The sequence below is a fragment of the Oncorhynchus keta genome, chromosome 1 (genome assembly GCF_023373465.1).
Source record: "Oncorhynchus keta strain PuntledgeMale-10-30-2019 chromosome 1, Oket_V2, whole genome shotgun sequence".
NCBI lineage: Eukaryota > Metazoa > Chordata > Actinopteri > Salmoniformes > Salmonidae > Oncorhynchus > Oncorhynchus keta.
This window is the reverse complement of record NC_068421.1, coordinates 66,850,212-66,871,534: the sequence shown is the minus strand read 5'-3', so window position 1 is coordinate 66,871,534 and position 21,323 is coordinate 66,850,212. Positions and strand designations below refer to the sequence as shown.

Sequence of the window (21,323 nt, the reverse complement as noted above, 5' to 3'; positions counted from 1 at the left end):
CTATATCGACATAACCTGAAAGGCCGCTCAGCAAGGAAGAAGCCACTGCTCCAAAACCGGCATAAAAAGCCAGACTACAGTTTGCAACTGCACATGGGGACAAAGATTGTACTTTTTGGAGAAATGTCCTCTGGTCTGATGAAACAAAAATAGAACTGTTTGACCATAATGACCATCGTTATGTTTGGATGAAAAGGGGGGAGGCTTGCAAGCCGAAGAACACCATCCCAACCATGACGCATGGGGGTGGCAGCATCATGTTTTGGGGGTGCTTTGCTGCAGGAGGGACTGGTGCTCTTCACAACATAGATGGCATCATGAGGGAGGACAATTATGTGGATATATTGAAGCAACATCTCAAGACATCAGTCAGGAAGTTAAAGCTTGGGTCTTCCAAATGGGTCTTCCAAATGGACAATGACCCCAAGCATACTTCCAAAGTTCTGGCAAAATGGCTTAAGGACAACAAAGTCAAGGTATTGGAGTGGCCATCACAAAGCCCTAACCTCAATCCTTTAGAAAATTTGTGGGCAGAGCTGAAAAAGCATGTGCGAGCAAGGAGGCGTACAAACCTGATTCAGTTACACCAGCTCTGTCAGGAGGAATGGGCCAAAATTCACCCAACTTATTGTGGGACGCTTGTGGAAGGCTACCCGAAACGTTTGACTCAAGTTAAACCATTTAAAGGCAATGCTACCAAATACTAATTGAGTGTATGTAAACTTCTTACCCACTGATGAAAGAAATAAAAGCTGAAATAAATCACTCTCTCTACTATTATTCTGACATTTCACATTCTTAAAATAAAGTGGTGATCCTAAATGACCTAAGACAGGGCATTTTTACTAGGATTAAATATCAGGAATTGTGAAAAACTGAGTTTAAATGTGTTTGGCTAAGGAGTATGTAAACTTCTGACTTCAACTGTACATTGGAGCTACTGTATATGTCTACGAAATACTATATGTGTGACTTCCTCTTGGTATATATGTTTAATTAAGGGACTTGGAGGACTGCTAGTGGGATGGAATATCTGAGGTGATGTGGGAATATGTTGGCAATGCTATAACAGTGTCGGAGCCTGATATGCCAGAACCCAAATCTTCGGAGGGGAGGAGGGTTGGAGAGGGGTTGCCCTGCCCGGTGTGTGTAGCTCAGCAGAGAGGAGAGAAGGCGCAGAGAGAGGATGTTTAATGAGCGCCCCCCCAGCCTCCTGCCTGCCAGAGTGGCTGCATTAACACCACACGCCTTATCAAGGGCGCTGTCACCGGCCCTGAGAGGCACAATGCACTGCCACTCTGCCAGCCAGCAGAAGAGAGGGAGAGAAGGAAGGAGAGAGAAAGAAAGAAAGAAAAGAAAGAAAGAAAGAAAGAAAGAAAGGAAAGAAAGAAAGAAAGAAAGAAAGAAAGAAAGAAAGAAAGAAAGAAAGAAAGAGGGAGGGAGGAGTGGGGAGGGAAGGAGGCTAGAGAACATTATCTTGATGAAGCCATGATCGATAAAGCCAGAGCAAGCCAATGGAACAGCAATACCATCCCTTTTAATTGAGATTAGACTCTGCAAGTTCACCGTGCGCCCATCTAATTTAAGAGTGGCCGACGTCTCACCACAGTTAACTCCTCACACACGTCATCAATTACAGGATACTCTCTGACCTGGGACCTGGCAGCCAATCAGAGGGCCCCACTTCCTCTCCTCACCTCTCGGTGGATCGCTGACTGGGGAGGGGAGACGCCTCTCTCTGGGGCCCCATGCCACCGGCCCTCCCTTCTCTGTTTTCTCTGTTATTTATTCCAGTGCATACATACCTCCTTGTCTACATATTTTCTTGCCCGGTTTCCTGGCACATTCCTTGGATATTCTTTTTACTGTAAAATGAATAGAAGACTAAAAAATAACATGGAGCTCCATTAAGGACAGTTGGAGCATGCAACACCACTAGCTGACTGCTGAGGAAGGAGAGAATGTGGTAGCAAAGAGAGTTCCCACTGGGCACACACCGGTTGAATCAACGTTTTTTCCACGTCATTTCAATTAAATTACGTTGAACCAATGTGGAATAGGCGTTGAATTGACATCTGTGCCCAGTGGGTTGCTCTTACTGGCTTAGTTCATTAATCAATCAGTCAGTAAATCAATCAATAATCATTATTTACATGAGCTTCCTCCTTGATGAGCCCTATTCATTGTGCCTACACACAATGGACAGATGATGACCTGCTATCAGTCAGGAGTGAGGAGTGAGGAGGAGGAGAAGCAGGAGGAGGAGGGGAAAGGAGGAACCAGTCTCACCTGAATGGACGTGCTGAGGTAAACAGGAGGATATGCGTGAAGAAGGGATCAGGAGACTGATGAACAGCCGCACACTCACAGATAGACACACACACACACAGACACACACACACACACACACACACACAGAGGCGCACACACACATACATACTCACACACATAAAAGCAGTGTCATGCACGTAAACATGCAGAGGTCATGCTTTTCTCACTCTTGTCAGTACAAAACACACAGGAAAATATTTGAAAAGGGGTTGTTGGTTTAGGTCTGTTTTTCCTGTTGGTCCTGCTGTTAACTCACCATCCTCAGTGGGAACATATATGTTTAAGAAAAGGCAGTCCTCGCTCTGATCCTGTACGTAAGAAGACACTATCTCCAGGTTGTTAGTGAACCACACAGGCAGCATGACGTCTGGCAGACGCCCCTCCACGATGGTCTGAGGGCAGACCGGGCCGAACTGCGTGGCGTTACGGACCTCTGGCCACGAGATGGGCGGCTCCGGGGGCTGGAAGCGCCTCTCGCCCGTGGGGGGTGCGGCATAAGGTACCCCCTGGAACTGAATGACGGGTCCCAGGATCTCATTGTTGAGCTCCTTCTTGACGCCCCTCAGTTTGCCGTAGACGGTGGTGACCACGGGGTCCGTCTCGTCCAGTTTCTGAGAGGCCGTGACCAGGGCCTGCTGTGCTAGGCTCAGTATCCATAGCAGGAAGGTGAGGTCCAGGCCCAGACCCAGGCCTACGCCCAGCCGGGGCTGCATGACCCTCCAGGCAGGGTGCAGCCTCAGACGGCCAGGCCTCTGCAGGGGCATGCTCCCTCTGCCACACCAGTAGATACACACACACACCAACTAGGGCTCACCACACCGCAGCGCTAGCAGCAACAATCCACTTTAGGTCCGCCCACAGAAAGGGGTACAATCAAAGGAAAAGTATGAGGCCTCCCAAATGTGCGGCTGTCAAAACTTTCAAAGGCTCTTTGCATGGCAAGTACTCCCCACTGATTTCACACTGGCGGAGGCAACATCTTCACTTGCTGCTATTCGTCAGGCCGCATCCTATTGACAGTCCTGTTTTCCATCCTGGCGACGCAGGCAGGGCAGCCATTTGCAGCAGGTCTTCCACAGATAAATCAACCCCAGTCGAGGCGTGGGTCTATATCCTGCAGGAAATAAAAAATAATTAATTAGTACTGAGGTGGAGAGAAGAAATATGAACAGAGCAGGGCTTTACTGGCTGTTACATTCTGGCTATGTTGCCATCAAGCAGAGCACAGGGGAATCACAGTCTGCCTAGTGACACCTCATCAATCATGTGCAAGTAGCAGATTGACTGAGAGACTGGGCATTAGTTAAGGGAGCCCTCCTCCTCTTGCAGACCAGGGAGGGAGAATTAAGAAGATCATGTTCATAGAGAGAAGGAAATCCTATTTTGTTTACAATGCGATGACACCTGTCATAGACACATAGTGGGGGACATAGAGAAACTTCAATTATGACAGTGTTAGCATGGAAATGGGAAAAGAGATCCAAACATTCTCTAAGAGCATCCATATTCTTATGACTAGAGCACCCTTTTGAACATGTTTACTCAACAAGGAGATTGACGTTAATTAGGGAAATATGCTCAGAAGAATAACATAAATAAAATAAATAAAATAAATTTGCAAACCGAGCCTTGAGGTAATGCGACACGTTGACTTGCTTCTCCTTGCACATTAACTGGCTACTTCCAAATCTTAGGAGAGTAACCTTTCCACCTTGCATACAGTACGGTACATAAAACAAATATTTGAAAGCTATATTTGGATCATCCTCTATAGACGGGTTAGCTGATGACACGAAAACGTTGCGCATGATTTAATGAGGCAGAAGTTTGTGTGATTCTGGATAGACAGATAGCTAGCAACAATGACAAGAAGCTGCCATGTGGGGAATCATAGGTGGCTCGTTTAAGCTAGTTTCATCTTGTTCTTAATACCATGTCATGTTTTGAGGTGTTTTGACTGATCACAGCTAGCACAGGGGATCTGGGCCGATTCGGCTGAGAGTCGGGACACTCGGCTGAGAGTCATGTGGCCCGAGTCTGTGCTGCCTTCGGCAGTATTACGTATGGCTACGATGCGGGGATTGAGTTCGGGCTGATTCCAGTGTGAGTTATCTGGCCCAAATTTATTATTTGGGGCTTGGGCCGATTCCAGTGACATTTATCTGTCCCAAATGTATTTCATGGGGCTCTGGGATACTCTCTGGCAGATGACTATACATTACATTTCATAATTTATTTTTCCATATTTTCTCATTGTTTCTGTGATCATTTAAATGAACATTTAAATGTACATTTTTAAGATTCGTGTGTAGTATTTTAGTATTTTGATACATTGTGCAACGCAATTTATAAGCATTAAAACTTGGCTGGAGCCTCCCAAGTGGCGCGGTGGTCTAAGAAACTACATCGCAGTGCAAACGGCATTGCTACAGATGCTGGTTCGAAACCCGAGCTGACGCGTGCCGGCCGCGACCGGGGGACCCATGAGGCGAGACACAATTCATCCAGCATCGCCCGAGTTAGGGGAGCGTTTGGCTGGCCGGGATGTCCTTGTCCCATCATGCTGTGGCGGGCCAAGCGCATGCACGTTGACAAAGTGTATGGTATTTCCCTCTGACACCATTTGTTTTTTTGTCGATGGGTATAATTTGTATGTATAAAATGTATAATAGTAATATTTAAAATGACTAAATTGGGTAATTTTGTATACATTTCTTTCAATTTGCATCGGCCCACTTCTGGAGGGATTCTGGTCAAATGCCGCCAAAGTGGCTGAATTCCTGTAGTCGGAAACGCTCCGAGGTACTTGGGCTGATTCTGGGCAGTCACTCAATTTAATTCCAGGCCGAGTCCGACACCCAATTCCGGGCCGATTCAATCAGTTCCGGCCCCCCGGAAGAGGGCTGCTTCTGGGCTAGTTCCTCATTGCTAGCTGGGATGACACCTCTATGCTAATATGTCTAAAATATTTGCTAGCTAGCTAACCAACAAATCATTGTGCAAATGTATTTATGTTTTCAATAAACATTGGAGATGAAATATAGTTTACATGTTGTCCACGATCTAAGCCAACCCTTTGTGTATTGCCCCATAGTTGCACACACATCGGTTTTGTTGCTAAACAACCAACCCCTTTAGAAAACAAGTATTAAGTTAGTTTGTAACTAGAAGCGACTCGCTCTAGCTCTCCAAGGGAATCAGTTACGGGCGGATTCAGATCAGCCATTCATTTAGACCAGACATGAAAACAGCTCCAGATCTCCCAGCGAAACACAAAGTGGGTTTATGTCCTCCCAATATGGGATGCCTGTCCTCAATATTACTGTACTGGGTCCGCCACACATAGAGTCAATGACACAGAGTCACGGACACAGAGACAGCAGCAGAACAGGAACATCATTCAAAGTTCAGACCAAAACGTAGAGACATCAGCATTCGGAGTGGAGACTATATAATGTAGTGTAGTAAATATGTAGTCAGGGGTGTCATTCTCCCCAGAAATCTGAGGGGGCACGAAGTACCTGAGGATGACGGGGAGGTGGTCCGGAGGGGGGCTAGGTTGAAGAATTTAGCACTTTTCAAACACATGAAACAGCTTTTTCCTGCAATCGAGAGTCATAATCATTACGCTTAATTCTATGTAAAAAAAAATCGATATGTCTATGTTTCTGCATATCTAAGCATACCTCTTGAGCTGTCTGTATTTTCCTAACTGGAATATGCTGCTCGGTATCTATAATGCTATAATCTGGATACAGTACATTTAGTTATTGCTTGCTTTTCTAAAGTCTATCAACCTTGCCAGCAGGCATGTCAGCTAAGATAGTTAGACAAACTAGCTACTCTAACTTGATTGCTAGGCTGAAATGGCTTCTTAGTAGCTAGTTATGAGATTTGGAGATTGGGAACATAACTGGGCTAGCTAAAGCCAACTTCAGAAAATGTCTAGATGACTAGTAGTATTACAGAGAAACAACAACAAAATGTATACAAAATATGTATCTATATATATTTTAAACAGGACAAATCTGAGGAGTCAAGTGTTCCAAACTCCCCCTATGGGCATGATACCTCTGCATGTAGTAAGTTACTTTCAAATGAGTGGCCCAGTGGTGAAGTAGGTTGACACCATGGGGAGATGAAGTGATCCTAACAACCCACAACCCCAAGACATTAAGCACACCCTAAGGTTGGACATTTTTAGACAGCAGTTCTAAAAATACACTGTAGCTGTGAGCATGTTGAAAGAAACACTTTGGTTGGTCAAGCAGATCTGTCCGTTTATTGGTCTTCCTGTAGACCTAAGTACACTTATGTGTGTGTGAATATACAAGGATACAGGGTTGGAACAGAGCTTTATATCACCCATAGCAAATGTAAATTAAGTGCTCTGGGTTGGAGGAGTTTTGCAGTGGTCTGATAGTTTTAAACCATCCCAGACACAGCAGATGAGATGTCCAGGTGTACCCAATGGTAATATTTGCAATCAATTATTTTTTGTATATAGCCAAACACATTCATTACTGGTACCACTCTCACTTCAACCCTTGCAACAAAACCATATTTCAAAACAAATCGCATCTATTGACAGAGGCATACAAATGATATGCATCCAAACAAATGCATAGCAAGCAGTCTGCGCCCCGGAATAATTAGGCAAACAGATAAACAGAGGAATGAAATGAAAACCTCTGGCATTGATTGTGTACTGTATTGTTAATGAGGCTATAAAACTACTGTGAGGTTTTTACTATGGGGGAGGCTAAGAAAAACTGCACATGGACCTCGCCGCAAGCCTTTGTCATCTCTGACACACCAGACAAATATTTAGACTGCAGACAGGCAAATAAAAACCAAGGCTTTGGCTCTAATCTTTTTTCAGAATCCAGGAGGGGCGAGGTTTGGCTGGAGGGATGATAGCTGGCTGGTTGGAGCAAAGCAGGATTTGGTAACAATGTTGTGCTGCACTGTGTGTGAGGGAGATGAAGTAAATGAGTGTGTGCACAGAGGATGAGATCAGATTGTGTCCTTTAATCCTTATGACAATCTAACTCAAACAGGCCTATGGTGAGAGGAGTTTAGTGAGGTCTCTCCCAAAGCTAAATCTCTCTGGGGTGGTAATGTACTGTACACATCCCAGCAACACTGGGCCACAAACCTATGGTAGCTACCTTAACACTCTGTAATATGTACGTCATACCTGCAGCATAACAATAGTGTCACCCTGATGTAATTTGAATCAAAAGGAAAATCAATTAAATTCTGTACTATATGCTCATGTTTTCCTTCTAGAAAATTATTTCTCATTCCATTTTCCTCACTTTCCCTAAATGGGGACAGAAAATAGTTGCCACTTTGCCTCCAATTGCCATACTTTCTGTGTGTGATTAAACCCTTCCAGGTGTTGAGAACAAATTTCACACGTGGCCAAGATATCCATTTAACAAATCCTTTGAAAATCCCCTGCTTAAGAACCCCAACATAATAAGCTCAAGCAAAAAGAGGGGATCTATGAAATCAACCTTGCCATTTATTTTGCATGTGGAGTAACTCATGGATCATCCTGTTTTTCCAGGTTTTTCCCATGTTGTTAGTATGTCGTTGGTTCCCAGAGTACACGATGCATCGTGCAGATCCAGTGCAGGAACTTGTCCCAGTGTGAGTCGAATCACTAACCTGCTCAGGGACACTGCAGCCAAGTGTCAATGCTGAAATGGGAAGCTTTGAAATGGGACGCAATGTTATGACTGTATGTTATGTCAAAAATATGTCATTGTTCACTTATAGACAATCTATACCTGATGCATCACAATACGTCATCACCACTTTATTTATTACCCTATTAATAAACTGACGGGTATACGGAGTGGCAGAATAGCACAGAAAAGGCATGGCTATGCAGTACATAGACTGAGAGACGATGGTAGATGAACAGCGTTTAATGAGGTTCAGCACATTTTTCCCCATAGGAGCCACTGGAAGGTCCCCGATTATATAGAGGTGTACTCTGGAAAACAAACGGCCTATTATTTGAGCCCAAGCTGTAAAGCATAGAGAACATAGAGGCACAAAGCAGAGTTATGGTGGCAGTCAGTCAACAGACTAAACCTTCCATCACTGTGTGGTTTACATCCATGCGAGCTCCCACTGACCTTAATGATCTAATTTCACCTCCAATAAAGGCTTTTGGGGAATTTATAGACGACTGCTTATGACTATTTCAGTGGATGCTTAGCCAACAGGTTCGCCATGGCCAGAGTGTGATTTGGGGATTTTGCGGTGTGACAGTGAGATGTCGCTGTGAATTAAGAACAGGAGTCAGAAGCCTCCTCTGTGCTCATAACAAATTGAGCACCGTTTGTGACAATGTCCATTGTATCACCATCCTTCAGTAAAACATGTCAGTCACATTGTGAGGAAGTGAGTAACTAGACTTGACTGCAGCAGCTCCACTGAGGCCTGTCTCCAAACTGGGGGAAATCCCAGGGCTGGGGTTATTAATAAAGACTGATGAATACATCCAGCATCCATACATTAATAAGAAGAAATCTACAATCTATAGTAAATCCATTAGGAAATTATGATTAAGAAACAATAATGATCATATGACAAATGACCACCACCACTGTGTGCTACTAATAAAAAATGATAGAACGCTGATACCAATAATATCATCAATTACATTTGGTAGCAGCGGTAGTAGTAGAATCACTAATACAAGTAGTAGTATCCACCATTTTGGTTTTCCAACATTACTACCATCTTAATTATGGCTAATGACACTTAACAAATTCCATGATTTACTCAATTACTGCTTAAGTCCCTCTGACTGTAGCAGGTTTTCTTGCGCTGTCATGTCACATCAACTCTGATGGCCCCTCAGTGCTCTGGAGTACTGGGAACATGGAGAAGTTAAAACTGTAATGGCAAGCCGTGAGCGCTTCACACTGCACACACACACACTGCACACAAACGGCACACACACACAGAGAGAAACACACAGCGTATGGTGCCCAGCATACGCCTGCAGCTCGTGGCGGAGCACTGAAGTGCATGACGACAGGGGTGACGTGGCTACGCATTATTCAGCCTGCTCTACTCCCAGCGTCTGCAGCCGTTCTGGTGAAGTCCTGCATCACACTGCACACTATAGCCTACACTACTCCCTACACTACTCCTTACTTTACCCCCTTAACCTTAATTAGCCCCCTTAAGAAAGCCTCCTCCTCTGGTCTCACATCCCCATATTACACTGTTTACCAAGATGATAAACAGCATCATAACTGGACAGCTTCATTGGTGCTTCTACTTAGCAAATCGGGTCAATTCTCTCAAATCAAGTTTATATTTAACTGCATTTCACGTGGGTGTCAAGACTGAACAGAATGAAGCAAGAACTGCCAAACAAAACAATGCAAGAAAAGGGAATACAAGTTGAATAAACATTGATGACACAATCAATGGATAAAGACCGGGACAGGTAGCGAGTAGAGGTGGGAGAGGCAGTGATCAGCTGATCACAGCCCTTGTTAGAGCCTGTATTTAGAAAACACGTTTTCATAATTTGACTACATTTATGCAGCATGGATGGATTGGTTGTGTGGGAGGGCATCTGTTTTTTTCCCTCCACTTGGTTCACCTGGCTGCCATCTTCGTGCCTTCTTGCCAGGGGTCACAGCTGAAGCACTAGGTTGCCGTGAATTTTTTTTTAATGGAAAAGCTTCCTGCCTTCTCTCCGAGTGTCCCTGTGCTCAGTGAGAAACACTACCTCCCACTCTCTCACTTCAGGGCACAGGGAATAGGCCTGGTCAGGAGGAGGCGTGGGAAAGTCATTATCATACTTAGAAAATGATCAACTCCACTATTAGATAATATTTTCCACTAATACAAATGTGGCGGGCTCTCCCCAGCCCAGCTCTCCTGGGGCAGACAGGTCTTACGGCTCCACTTTAGCCCACCCCTAGGATCCAGGGGGCCCCCTAAAATTGCTTTACATCAAAGCAATAATTAGTCAGTTAGTTACTGCAGAGCTCATAAGGGACTGGGATGCCCTCAAGGGCCAAGCCTGTGAGCTGGAGAGAGTAAACACAGAACCTACACTCAGCTAGTTTCCCCTGGTGGGACTCAAACTTGGGTTTGGTTTCTTAATGGGCACAAATAGAGTGCAAAACTTTCTTTAAGAGACATAAATGAGTCAAAACTTTAGTGGAGCATTTGTGGTTGTTAATTCTCTATATGAATCCAATATTTTTTCACTTTGCTCTGATCTGGCTTTAAAAGCCACCCCCCTGAGTGGAAGGACAGGTCTTGGAAAGTGTGAGAGCGCTGCTGTGGCCCAGCTCTCTCTCACCTTTAGAGCTACAGGACTCTGATCGATTGGCTGAGACGTCCTTTCACTCCAGCAGCTGTGGATAGGTGAGAAGTGAAGTACAGATGAGAGGAAGCGAGCAGCAAGCAAAAACTGCACTCCTCAAAGGGACACAGAGATAAAAGTCCATTAAGGCCGTTTAGCTTTGTCTTGCACTTTGAGTCCCTGGCACATACTGTGCTTCACTTTGTGTGTTTTGGTTTTCTTCAGGAAATGGACGAAATAAGTGTAAAAGGACTGGATGCCCTCAGGTGAGAACCTGAGCCATCAGACCAGAGGGTTGGTCAGGTCCCACAGCAGAGCTCTGTGCCTCTGTCCACTCATTAGATTGGGTGCTCCAACGTCCCTCCATGGGTACACACACACCCCATTTCCCAGAGCCTGCTGTGCTCCCTGTCAGAGCTGATGTTCTCGCTGCACCCATTTCCCACCTCAGATCAGTCAGACATAATGAACTGACCAAAAACACAGCAAATAACCATTAAGCTCAGCTCTCATGTTGACAAGAGGAGACCATCAGTCCACTTGAGTTGAAGAAAGACTGTAGGGCTAAATAACCAGCAAATGGCTAGTTAACATGCAAAACCACCTACCATGGCAAATCCCAAACACCATCCATGACACAGGATACTCACAAAGCCTTCTTTAGAGGGGCCATTTGGAGCCCATGCTAGAAAATTTGCAAAAAATGCAGACAGTTCCAAAATGGCCCCAAATTAAACAACACCATATCAGAACTTGTATCAGAAAACTCCACAGCAATCATCTAAGGAGGAAAGGGTAGTAGATATCTTCCACATTCTCCATCCCATAGCTAAAGCAGGTGTGCTTCCCACATGTCTATTAGCTTGTGGAATTATTATCTGAAACTAAAAGCCACACTGTCTGACTGTGATCATGTGCCAATACTGTCCATGCAATCTGTAAAGGGAAAATATTTAGCTTTTAAAAATAAAAATAAATAATCTAAAATAGTAGTATAGAAAGAAAAACTGGTGAAAGTCATCTTGCTATATAAATGCCCAGATAGAGAATGTTATGTACAAAGACATGCGACAGTTGGAGGCTCTCTGCCAATAATTTTCTGTAATGAAAAGAGTATTAATTCCAATGACAATTTGGCAATCAGACTTTTTTTTGCAATACTTGTAAACAAGGGAAATTAGATGAATAATGCATTATGAGACCTGGAGTTGACTTTCTGGACTTGAACAATAGAATATGCCATCAATGGTCATTTGTCATAGGCTGTTGATTTAGCACAACGGTAGGCACTGTGCATAATGCACTGAAAAAGAAAGTTTTCCAAAAATGTCCTAACCAACATTATGAGGGTGAGTTCACTAAATCGGCCATATAATTCTAAAGTAACGCACCTGAAACAACAGGAACGCAGAAGTCAACACTTCCATTATTTATGAACTAGCTCCCTCCCATGTACAGAGTGGGTAGCTGAGTTAGAGACTGCCAGGGGCAAAAGGAAAGAAGGTAGATTATTGTAAGAAGCTCTAACCTTTCAGGCTACTGGCTTGACAATAGATCAATAGTTTGAGACTAATGGAGGTATGAACTACTGATGACACAGATGTTAAAAAATATAAATTAACATAGATAAATGCTTTTTTTTTTAAATAACAGTAGCCTAAGCATTAGCAACATTGTATCCCATTGTTTCAAATCAATTTGGCTCCTACCATACATTCTAGTTGAGTTGAGTGAGTCAAAATCATATCTTTATTTAGCTAGCCATTTAAATTAACATTTATATGAACAATTTTGAATGTTACTTTCAATGTCAAAGATGTTAACTTAAATGGCTACGGGAAAAAGCTAATATTTTACTCGTTGCTCTCACAAATCAGTAGACATAATTTATCATTTTTTGTGCTTGCGTTACAATATCAAATGTTATTGGTCACATACACATGGTGTGCAGATGTTAATGCGAGAGTAGCGAAATGCTTGAGAGCAACTAATCATATCGCTCTCTATTTCAAATCACATTCAACTGTGTCCTTGACTCTAATATTGTGTACGATTTGATTGGTTAGGCCTACCTACTACCTCATTTTATGAGCTTTTACAGGAGCAAAACCCAATGTGGCTAAAACGACACAACATGCAGTGTTCATGTCAATAACACTGTAATTAACAGCACCACGCCAGAGCGCACTGTATAGGAGCTTATCTGAAAAATGCCCACTTATGCATATAGCAATCGATGTAAGTCAATGACCAATAGCTTGAAGATCATATAATGATAACTGGTGAGTTATCCCCATATCAAACATGCCTTAAACATCCATATTGTAGATAATATCAATAACGACTATTTGCCAAAGCCAAATAAACTAATCCAGTATTTTACTGCTATGAGTAGCTTGTCCTGTCTGTGGGCTATGAATTGAGCGCACATAAATACCGCATTTATCCAGTTTTCTGGTGCCCAGTGCCTATAGCCAATAGTGTTGAACTTGCCCATCAAACGTTGCCTACTCGATTTGCTGTATAATACATTCAGTTTTTCATAGCATAAAATGTTTAGCCACCAGCTGAGTGTTTTAATTGTCTACTCAGTCGTCTCCGAACATACCCATTGACATTAATTAATGAAGGCTAAGACATTCCCGACTCAACGTGAGGTATATATCCTTAATTATGGGTCAATTAATATCAAGTCATTTGGCTGATTAATTTCAATTAAGGGTGGAAATTGATTTTCCTTCATCAAGTGAGGATGGTGTTCTATCTTTATTGCACTGAATAGGGTTAGGTCTCTTCTCAGGACTGCAACTGACGTTAAAATGGACAGTGCATTTTGGACGTAAGCACCTGTGCAACTGGCATCAGCACAACTGACCCTTATGAAAGTAGATGTATCACATTTTCATATTCAACATACAGGCACGTGAGTGTGTGAGCTTCCAACAGAGAGATTTCACCAGAGAGCTGAACAGGAGCATATTGTCAAGCATCTATAGAAACATATGCTCCATCGTTTAATGTAGCCACAATTCCATCATCCCCAATAGAAATTCGCCATAACTCTAGGATAATTATATAGGCTATGCAATATACACATTATGCATGAAATTAAATACATTTAGGCAGTCTAAACTTGTTTATCACCTCCTTTCCAATATATTACAATTAACCTCGACACAAAGGCTCGCGTTTAAAATCCCCATTTGATAAAAGTACACAAAAGCTGGGACCGAGTAACATGTTTAAACAGTCATATTTGCGTACATGTATATTTACCATAAGGCTTGATCTCCACCACTCGTCGTCACCTCAGACAATTTTCCTTAGTGCCATGTTCCGTTATTTCAGAGTGCATTGCTCTTTAAAATCAGGGACACAAACCTTGCCAGAAAAAATAGGACTTTTCACTTCAAAGGTTAAAAACTTGCTTTTTCATACTTCGTCATAATTCGGTCCAATTTCGCAGAATAAAGACAAACTAAAGGGTCCCCCTCAGCCGGAATAAGTGTTTTTAATCCAAAATGTTTTCCTTCATCAGACGACCATTTGCTCTGGGTCTTGCGAAACACTCCTTGTATTAACAACATGAAAACTAAAGAACTGAAATATTTTTTTATCTGCTCCTCACGATTCAGGGTGCACCTGCTTGATAAAATGCCGAGGTCTCTTCTCATCCCTGTTGGAGAGAGGATGCGCTGATCGAAAAATGGAACAGAGATACACCTAGTGGCCCTGGAAAGAACTTCAATAAAGCTGCTAAATATTTTTTAAAGAGACAAGGAATATTTGTTTCCGTTTGTCTGCAATTTAACTTCCTTTTTTCAAGTCACGATTTTACTCCAGCCCATTATAGGTTACCTATTGTGTTGTATCTCTATGTGTGGGCATTTCTGAAGTAGCTATTATTCCCAGAATGAATCACTTCCCTGAACGTACTGCTGTTGCATCACATTCACAGGTACTTTTTGACTGCATTTTATTTGCCAGAATGTTTGTTGTTTTTTAGTACAGAATGATCACCAGTGCATATGAGCATATACCACCTGAGAGGGATAATTATTTAAACCATGGATTGGATTTAGCCACCATATAGAGCCATTGTTCTGCAAGCACTTCACAATTGATAGGCTACTTGCGGCAAATGGAGAATGCTAAGAGTATTGCTCTGTTTGCTACAAGCATTGTGGGACTGCCACTATATATGATTTCACCTAAAGGATATTTTCAGCAACACGAACAGCCTTTCCAAGTAGAGAAAGATAGAGGGTACAAACAACCGTTGAAGTTGTACCCTATTAATGTTAAAATAATAGGGCAGAGGAGTCAGAGAAGGCTAGGTTTAATAGATTTCTACACTTCAAAGGGAGTTTCAGTTGTGATTCTATTGTGTAGACATGGTCACAAAATAAGAATCTCAATTTATACTGAAAAAAATATAAACGCAACATGTAAAGTATTGGTCCCATGGTTCATGAGCTGAAATAAAAGATTGTAGACATTTTCCATATGCACAAAAAGCTTATTTCTCTCAACTTTTGGGCACACTTTTTTTTTACATCCCTGTTATTGAGCATTTCTCCTCTGCCAAGATAATCCACCCACCTGACAGGTGTGGCATATCAAGAAGTTGATTAAACAGCATGATCATTACACATGTGCACCTTGTGCTGGGAACAATAAAAGGCCCCTCTAAAATGTGCAGTTTTGTCACAAAACACAATGCCACAGATGTCTCAAGTTTTGAGGGAGCAAGCAATTGGCATGCTGACTGCAGGAATGTCCACCAGAGATATTGCCAGTGAATTTCATGTTAATTTTTTACCATAAGCTGCCTGCAACATCATTTTAGAGAATTTTGCAGTATGTCCAACCACCTCACAACTGCAGACCAAGTTCATGGCGTTGTCTGGGTGCTCGGTTTGCTGATGTCAATGTTGTGAATAAAGTACCCCATTGTAGCGGTGGGGTTATGGTATGGGCAGGCAAACTATGGACAATGAACACAATTGCATTTTAACAATGGCAAAGAGATACCGTGATGAGATCCTGAGACCCATTGTCGTGCCATTCATCCACCGCCATCACCTCATGTTTCAGCATGATAATGCACGGCCCCATGTCTCAAGGATCTGTAATTCTTGGAAGCTGAAAATGTCTCAGTTCTTTCATGGCCTTCATACTCAGACATGTCACCCACTAAGCATGTAGCATGCTCTGGGTCGATGTGTACGACAGCATGTCCCAGTTCCCACCAATATCCAGCAACTTTGAACAGCCATTGAAGAGGAGTGGGACAACATTCCACAGGCCACAATAACAGCCTGAACAACTCTAAGCGAAGGAGATGTGCTGCATGAGGCAAATGGTCACACTAGATACTGAATGGTTTTTGGATCCACGTATCTACCTTTTTTTAAGGTATCTGTGACCAACAGATACATACAGTGGGGCACAAAAAAGTATTTAGTCAGCCACCAATTGTGCAAGTTCTCCCACTTAATAAGATGAGAGAGGCCTGTAATTTTCATCATAGGTACACTTCAACTATGACAGACAAAATGAGAAAAAAAATCCAGAAAATCACATTGTAGAATTATTTATGAATTTATTTGTAAATTATGGTGGAAAATAAGTATTTGGTCATCTACAAACAAGCAATATTTCTGGTTCTCACAGACCTGTACCTTCTTCTTTAAGAGGGTCCTCTGTCCGACACTCGTTACCTGTATTAATGGAACCTGTTTGAACTTGTTATGAGTATAAAAGACACCTGTCCACAACCTCAAACAGTCACACTCCAAACTCCACTATGGCCAAGACCAAAGAGCTGTCAAAGGACACCAGAAACAAAATTGTAGACCTGTATCAGGCTAAGAAGACTGAATCTGCAATAGGTAAGCAGCGTGGTTTGAAGAAATCAACTGTGGGAGCAATTATTAGGAAATGGAAGACATACAAGACCACTGATAATCTCCCTCGATCTGGGGCTCCACGCAAGATCTCACCCCGTGGGGTCAAAATGATCACAAGAACGGTGAGCAAAAATCCCAGAACCACATGGGGGGACCTAGTGAATGACCTGCAGAGAGCTGGGACCAAAGTAACAAAGCCTACCATCAGTAACACACTACACCGCCAGTGACTCAAATCCTACAGTGCCAGACGTGTACCCTGCTTAAGCCAGTACATGTCCAGGCCCGTCTGAACTTTGCTAGAGAGCATTTGGATGATCCAGAAGAAGATTGGAAGAATGTCATATGGTCAGATGAAACCAAAATATAACTTTTTGGTAAAAACTCAACTCGTCGTGTTTGGAGGACAAAGAATGCTGAGTTGCATCCAAAGAACACCATACCTACTGTGAAGCATGGGGGTGGAAACATCATGCTTTGGGGCTGTTTTTCTGCAAAGGGACCAGGATGACTGATCCGTGTAAAGGAAAGAATGAATGGGGCCATGTATCGTGAGATTTTGAGTGAAAACCTCCTTCCATCAGCAAGGGCATTGAAGATGAAACATGGCTGAGTCTTTGAGCATGACAATGATCCCAAACACATGATCCTTCTTACGAAGGAGTGGCTTCGTAAGAAGATTTTCAAGGTCCTGGAGTGGCCTAGCCAGTCTCCAGATCTCAACCCCGTAGAAAATCTATGGAGGGAGTTGAAAGTCTGTGTTGCCCAGCAACAGCCCCAAAACATCACTGCTCTAGAGGAGATCTGCATGGAGGAATGGGCCAAAATACCAGCAACAGTCTGTGAAAACCATGTGAAGACTTACAGAAAACTTTTGACCTCTGTCATTGCCAACAAAGGGTATATAACAAAGTATTGAGATAAACTTTTGTTATTGACCAAATACTTATTTTCCACCATAATTTGCAAATAAATTCATAAAAAATCCTACAATGTGATTTTCTGGATTTTTTTCTTCTCATTTTGTCTGTCATAGTTGAAGTGTACCTATGATGAAAATTACAGGCCTCTCTCATCTTTTTAAGTGGGAGAACTTGCACAATTGGTGGCTGACTGGGAACACTGTATCTGTGTTCCCAGTCATGTGAAAGCCATAGATTAGGGCCCAGTGAATGTATTTCAAATGAATGATTTCCTTATAGGAAACTGTAACTCAGTAAAATCGTTGAAATTGTTGCATGCTGAGTTTATATTTTTGTTCAGTATACATTGAGTTGCTCTTAAACGTGTAGAAATGCTGTAATTACACTAATAACAATATTGTATTAATGTGGTAACACAGAACATAGTACAATGTTGTGACTGTAGTAATTCAGCTGGTATAACTACACGGATATAATACAGCAACTTAATGTCCGTGTTATCTTAAACAGTGCTGTCCTGTTGACAGTCATCAGATAACTTAGGAATCAGTAGCCTAGGCAGCCAATAGTGCATGGGCGCTAGATCTGCATAAACACCTAGGCTTGATGTGCATCCTCCATTCAGACTGCAAAGGCATAATTTTCCTCCTTAAGTAGCTTCAATTGCGAGAAGGTGGGAAAAATGGGAAATATGTGTACTTTCTTTATGAAACACCTTTTTCCACCCCCATTTTCAGATTTCCAGCCAATTTAGGATGTTGCACACTGTGTTCAGCCAAGGGTGTGCAATGTTCTGTCTGAAAATACAAAAATGGTGGTGGAAAATGGTGTTTCATCAAAAAAAAAATGTATTTGTCACATACACATGGTTAGCAGATGTTAATGCGAGTGTAGCGAAATGCTTGTGCTTCTAGTTCCGACAATGCAGTAATAACCAACGAGTAATCTAACCTAACAATTCCAAAACTTCTACCTTATACACACAAGTGTAAAGGGATAAAGAATATGTACATAAAGATATATGAATGAGTGATGGTACAGAACGGCATAGGCAAGATGCAGTAGATGGTATCCAGTACAGTATATACATATGAGATGAGTAATGTAGGGTATGTAAACAAAGTGGCATAGTTTAAAGTGGCTAGTGATACATGTATTACATAATGATGCAGTAGATGATAGAATACAATATATACAGATACATATGAGATGAATAATGTAGTGTATGTAAACATTATATTAAGTAGCATTGTTTAAAGTGGCTAGTGATATATTTTACATCAATTTCCATCAATTCCCATTATTCAAGTGGCTGGAGTTGAGTCAGTGTGTTGGCAGCAGCCACTGAATGTTAGTGGTGGCTGTTTAACAGTCTGGTGGCTTTGAGATAGAAGCTGTTTTTCAGTCTCTCGGTCCCAGCTTTGATGCACCTGTACTGACCTCGCCTTCTGGATGATAGCGGGGTGAACAGGCAGTGGCTCGGGTGGTTGTTGTCCTTGATGATCTTTATGGCCTTCCTGTGACATCGGGCGGTGCAGGTGTCCTGGAGGGCAGGTAGTTTGCCCCCTGTGATGCGTTGTGCATACCTCACTACCCTCTGGAGAGCCTTACGGTTGTGGGCGGAGCAGTTGCCATACCAGGCGGTGATACAGCCCGACAGGATGCTCTCGATTGTGCATCTGTAGAAGTTTGTGAGTGTTTTTGGTGACAAGACGAATTTCTTCAGCCTCCTGAGGTTGAAGAGGCGCTGCTGCTTCTTCTTCACAATGCTGTCTGTGTGGGTGGACCAATTCAGTTTGTCTGTGATATGTACGCCGAGGAACTTAAAACTTACTACCCTCTCCACTACTGTCCCATTGATGTGGATAGGGGGTGCTCCCTCTGCTGTTTCCTGAAGTCCACAATCATCTCCTTAGTTTTGTTGACGTTGAGTGTGAGGTTATTTTCGTGACACCACACTCTGAGGGCCCTCACCTCCTCCCTGTAGGCCGTCTCGTCGTTGTTGGTAATCAAGCCTACCACTGTAGTGTTGTCCGCAAACTTGATGATTGAGTTGGAGGCGTGCGTGGCCACGCAGTCGTGGGTGAACAGGGAGTACAGGAGAGGGCTCAGAACGCACCCTTGTGGGGCCCCAGTGTTGAGGATCAGCGGGGTGGAGATGTTGTTACCTACCCTCACCACCTGGGGGCGGCCCGTCAGGAAGTCCAGTGGGAACAGCAGACTGGGATAAGGATTGATTGAATATGTCCGTAAACACACCAGCCAGCTGGTCTGCGCATGCTCTGAGGGCGCTGCTGGGGATGCCGTCTGGGCCTACAGGCTTGCGAGGGTTAACACATTTAAATGTTTTACTCGCGTCGGCTGCAGTGAAGGAGAGTCCGCATGTTTTGGTAGCGGGCCGTGTCAGTGGCACTATATTGTCTTCAAAGCAGGCAAAAAAGTTATTTTAGTCTGCCTGGGAGCAAGACATCCTGGTCCGTGACGGGGATGGTTTTCTTTTTGTAATCCGAGATTGACTGTAGACCCTGCCACATACCTCTTGTGTCTGAGCCGTTGAATTGCGACTCTACTTTGTCTCTATACTGACGCTTAGCTTGTTTGATTGCCTTGCGGAGGGAATAGTTACGCTGTTTGTATTCGGTCATGTTTCCGGTCACCTTGCCCTGATTAAAAGCAGTGGTTCGCGTTTTCATTTTCACACGAATGCTGCCATCAATCCATGGTTTCTGGTTTGGGAATCGTTGCTATGGGAACGACATCTTCAATGCACGTTCTAATGAACTCGCACACCGAATCAGCGTATTCGTCAATGTTGTTGTTCGCCGCAATGCGGAACATATCCCAGTCCACGTGATGGAAGCAGTAAGTACAAATATTTTCCATGTTTTTTTCAGCTGCCTCTTCAAGGGAACCAAAGACTGAATAAGCACTTGAACAGAACTTTAGATTGTGAAACTGCACTGATAGATATCAAGCAACTCAGCTGCTACAGTTGATATGGCGACTTTGAAAATGGAAGTTCTTTTTAAGAATAAGGGGACATTTAGCCACTCTTCGTCCACTGTCCAGGGGCGCAACTTTGGTTTTAGAAGTGGGTGGGACATAATCTGGCAGGGGTTCCTCCTTCAGATTTTTTTGTGGCATCTAAAGGTAATTTCCTGCATTTCTACTAAGGCTGTCCACAACAACAACAAAAATCTAGGTCCACCAATAGTAGTCTTTTCTTTCGACCAATCAATAGATCAACATTTTAAAATGTGTATTATTACATAGGCCAATATAGACACGCCCTATGTGTTTTAATAAAATCAACTAGGCTATATGTACTGAACTTCTCTGATGCTTAAACAAGCTGTTCAATTAAAAATCAATACACACAAATGACTCAAGAAGGAGCCAGAGATCAAGATAGCCAAACCAGAATAATAAAATCTGTTTCTTAACCCTCCTTCTCCTTCCTGCTGTTATGCTCCTGAAGCTGCTGGTAATAGGCTACACCAGTGCTCGACAAGCTTTTCCATTTGGAGTGCAAATTTATCTTACCATTTCTACCAATTTCCATTTCATTTATGATTTTCATATGCACATTTTTGTGGAACAGTTTAATTTCATTTATAAAAGTCATTGTATCTCAAAATCATTGTCTGTGGTTAATCCACATTCTATCTTGATCTAAATGAAAATTATACAAATCTAAAAATACCTTTTCTTGCCATTCCCAACTATGTAATAATAACCTACATAAAGCCAACACAAAAACATTGAGGCATGCTGGTAGAAAAGATCATGATACAAGTAAATAAC

At 42.8% G+C, this 21,323-nt stretch overlaps 1 protein-coding gene across 2 annotated transcripts in view; it reads right to left on the bottom strand.

The window, feature by feature from the left end:
- LOC118391440 (neuroligin-1-like) overlaps positions 1–14,355 on the bottom strand; it is a 275,657-nt gene extending 261,302 nt beyond the window's left edge. For both annotated transcript variants that reach the window (XM_035782844.2, XM_035782853.2), the window contains exons 1-2: positions 13,961–14,355; positions 2,588–3,445 (exon numbers count right to left, since the gene is read on the bottom strand). In XM_035782844.2, the coding sequence (XP_035638737.1) occupies positions 2,588–3,095 (508 nt within the window). In that variant the 5' untranslated portion in view covers positions 3,096–3,445; positions 13,961–14,355. The remainder of the gene's footprint in view (positions 1–2,587; positions 3,446–13,960) is intronic.
- Between the last annotated feature and the right edge of the window lie 6,968 nt (positions 14,356–21,323).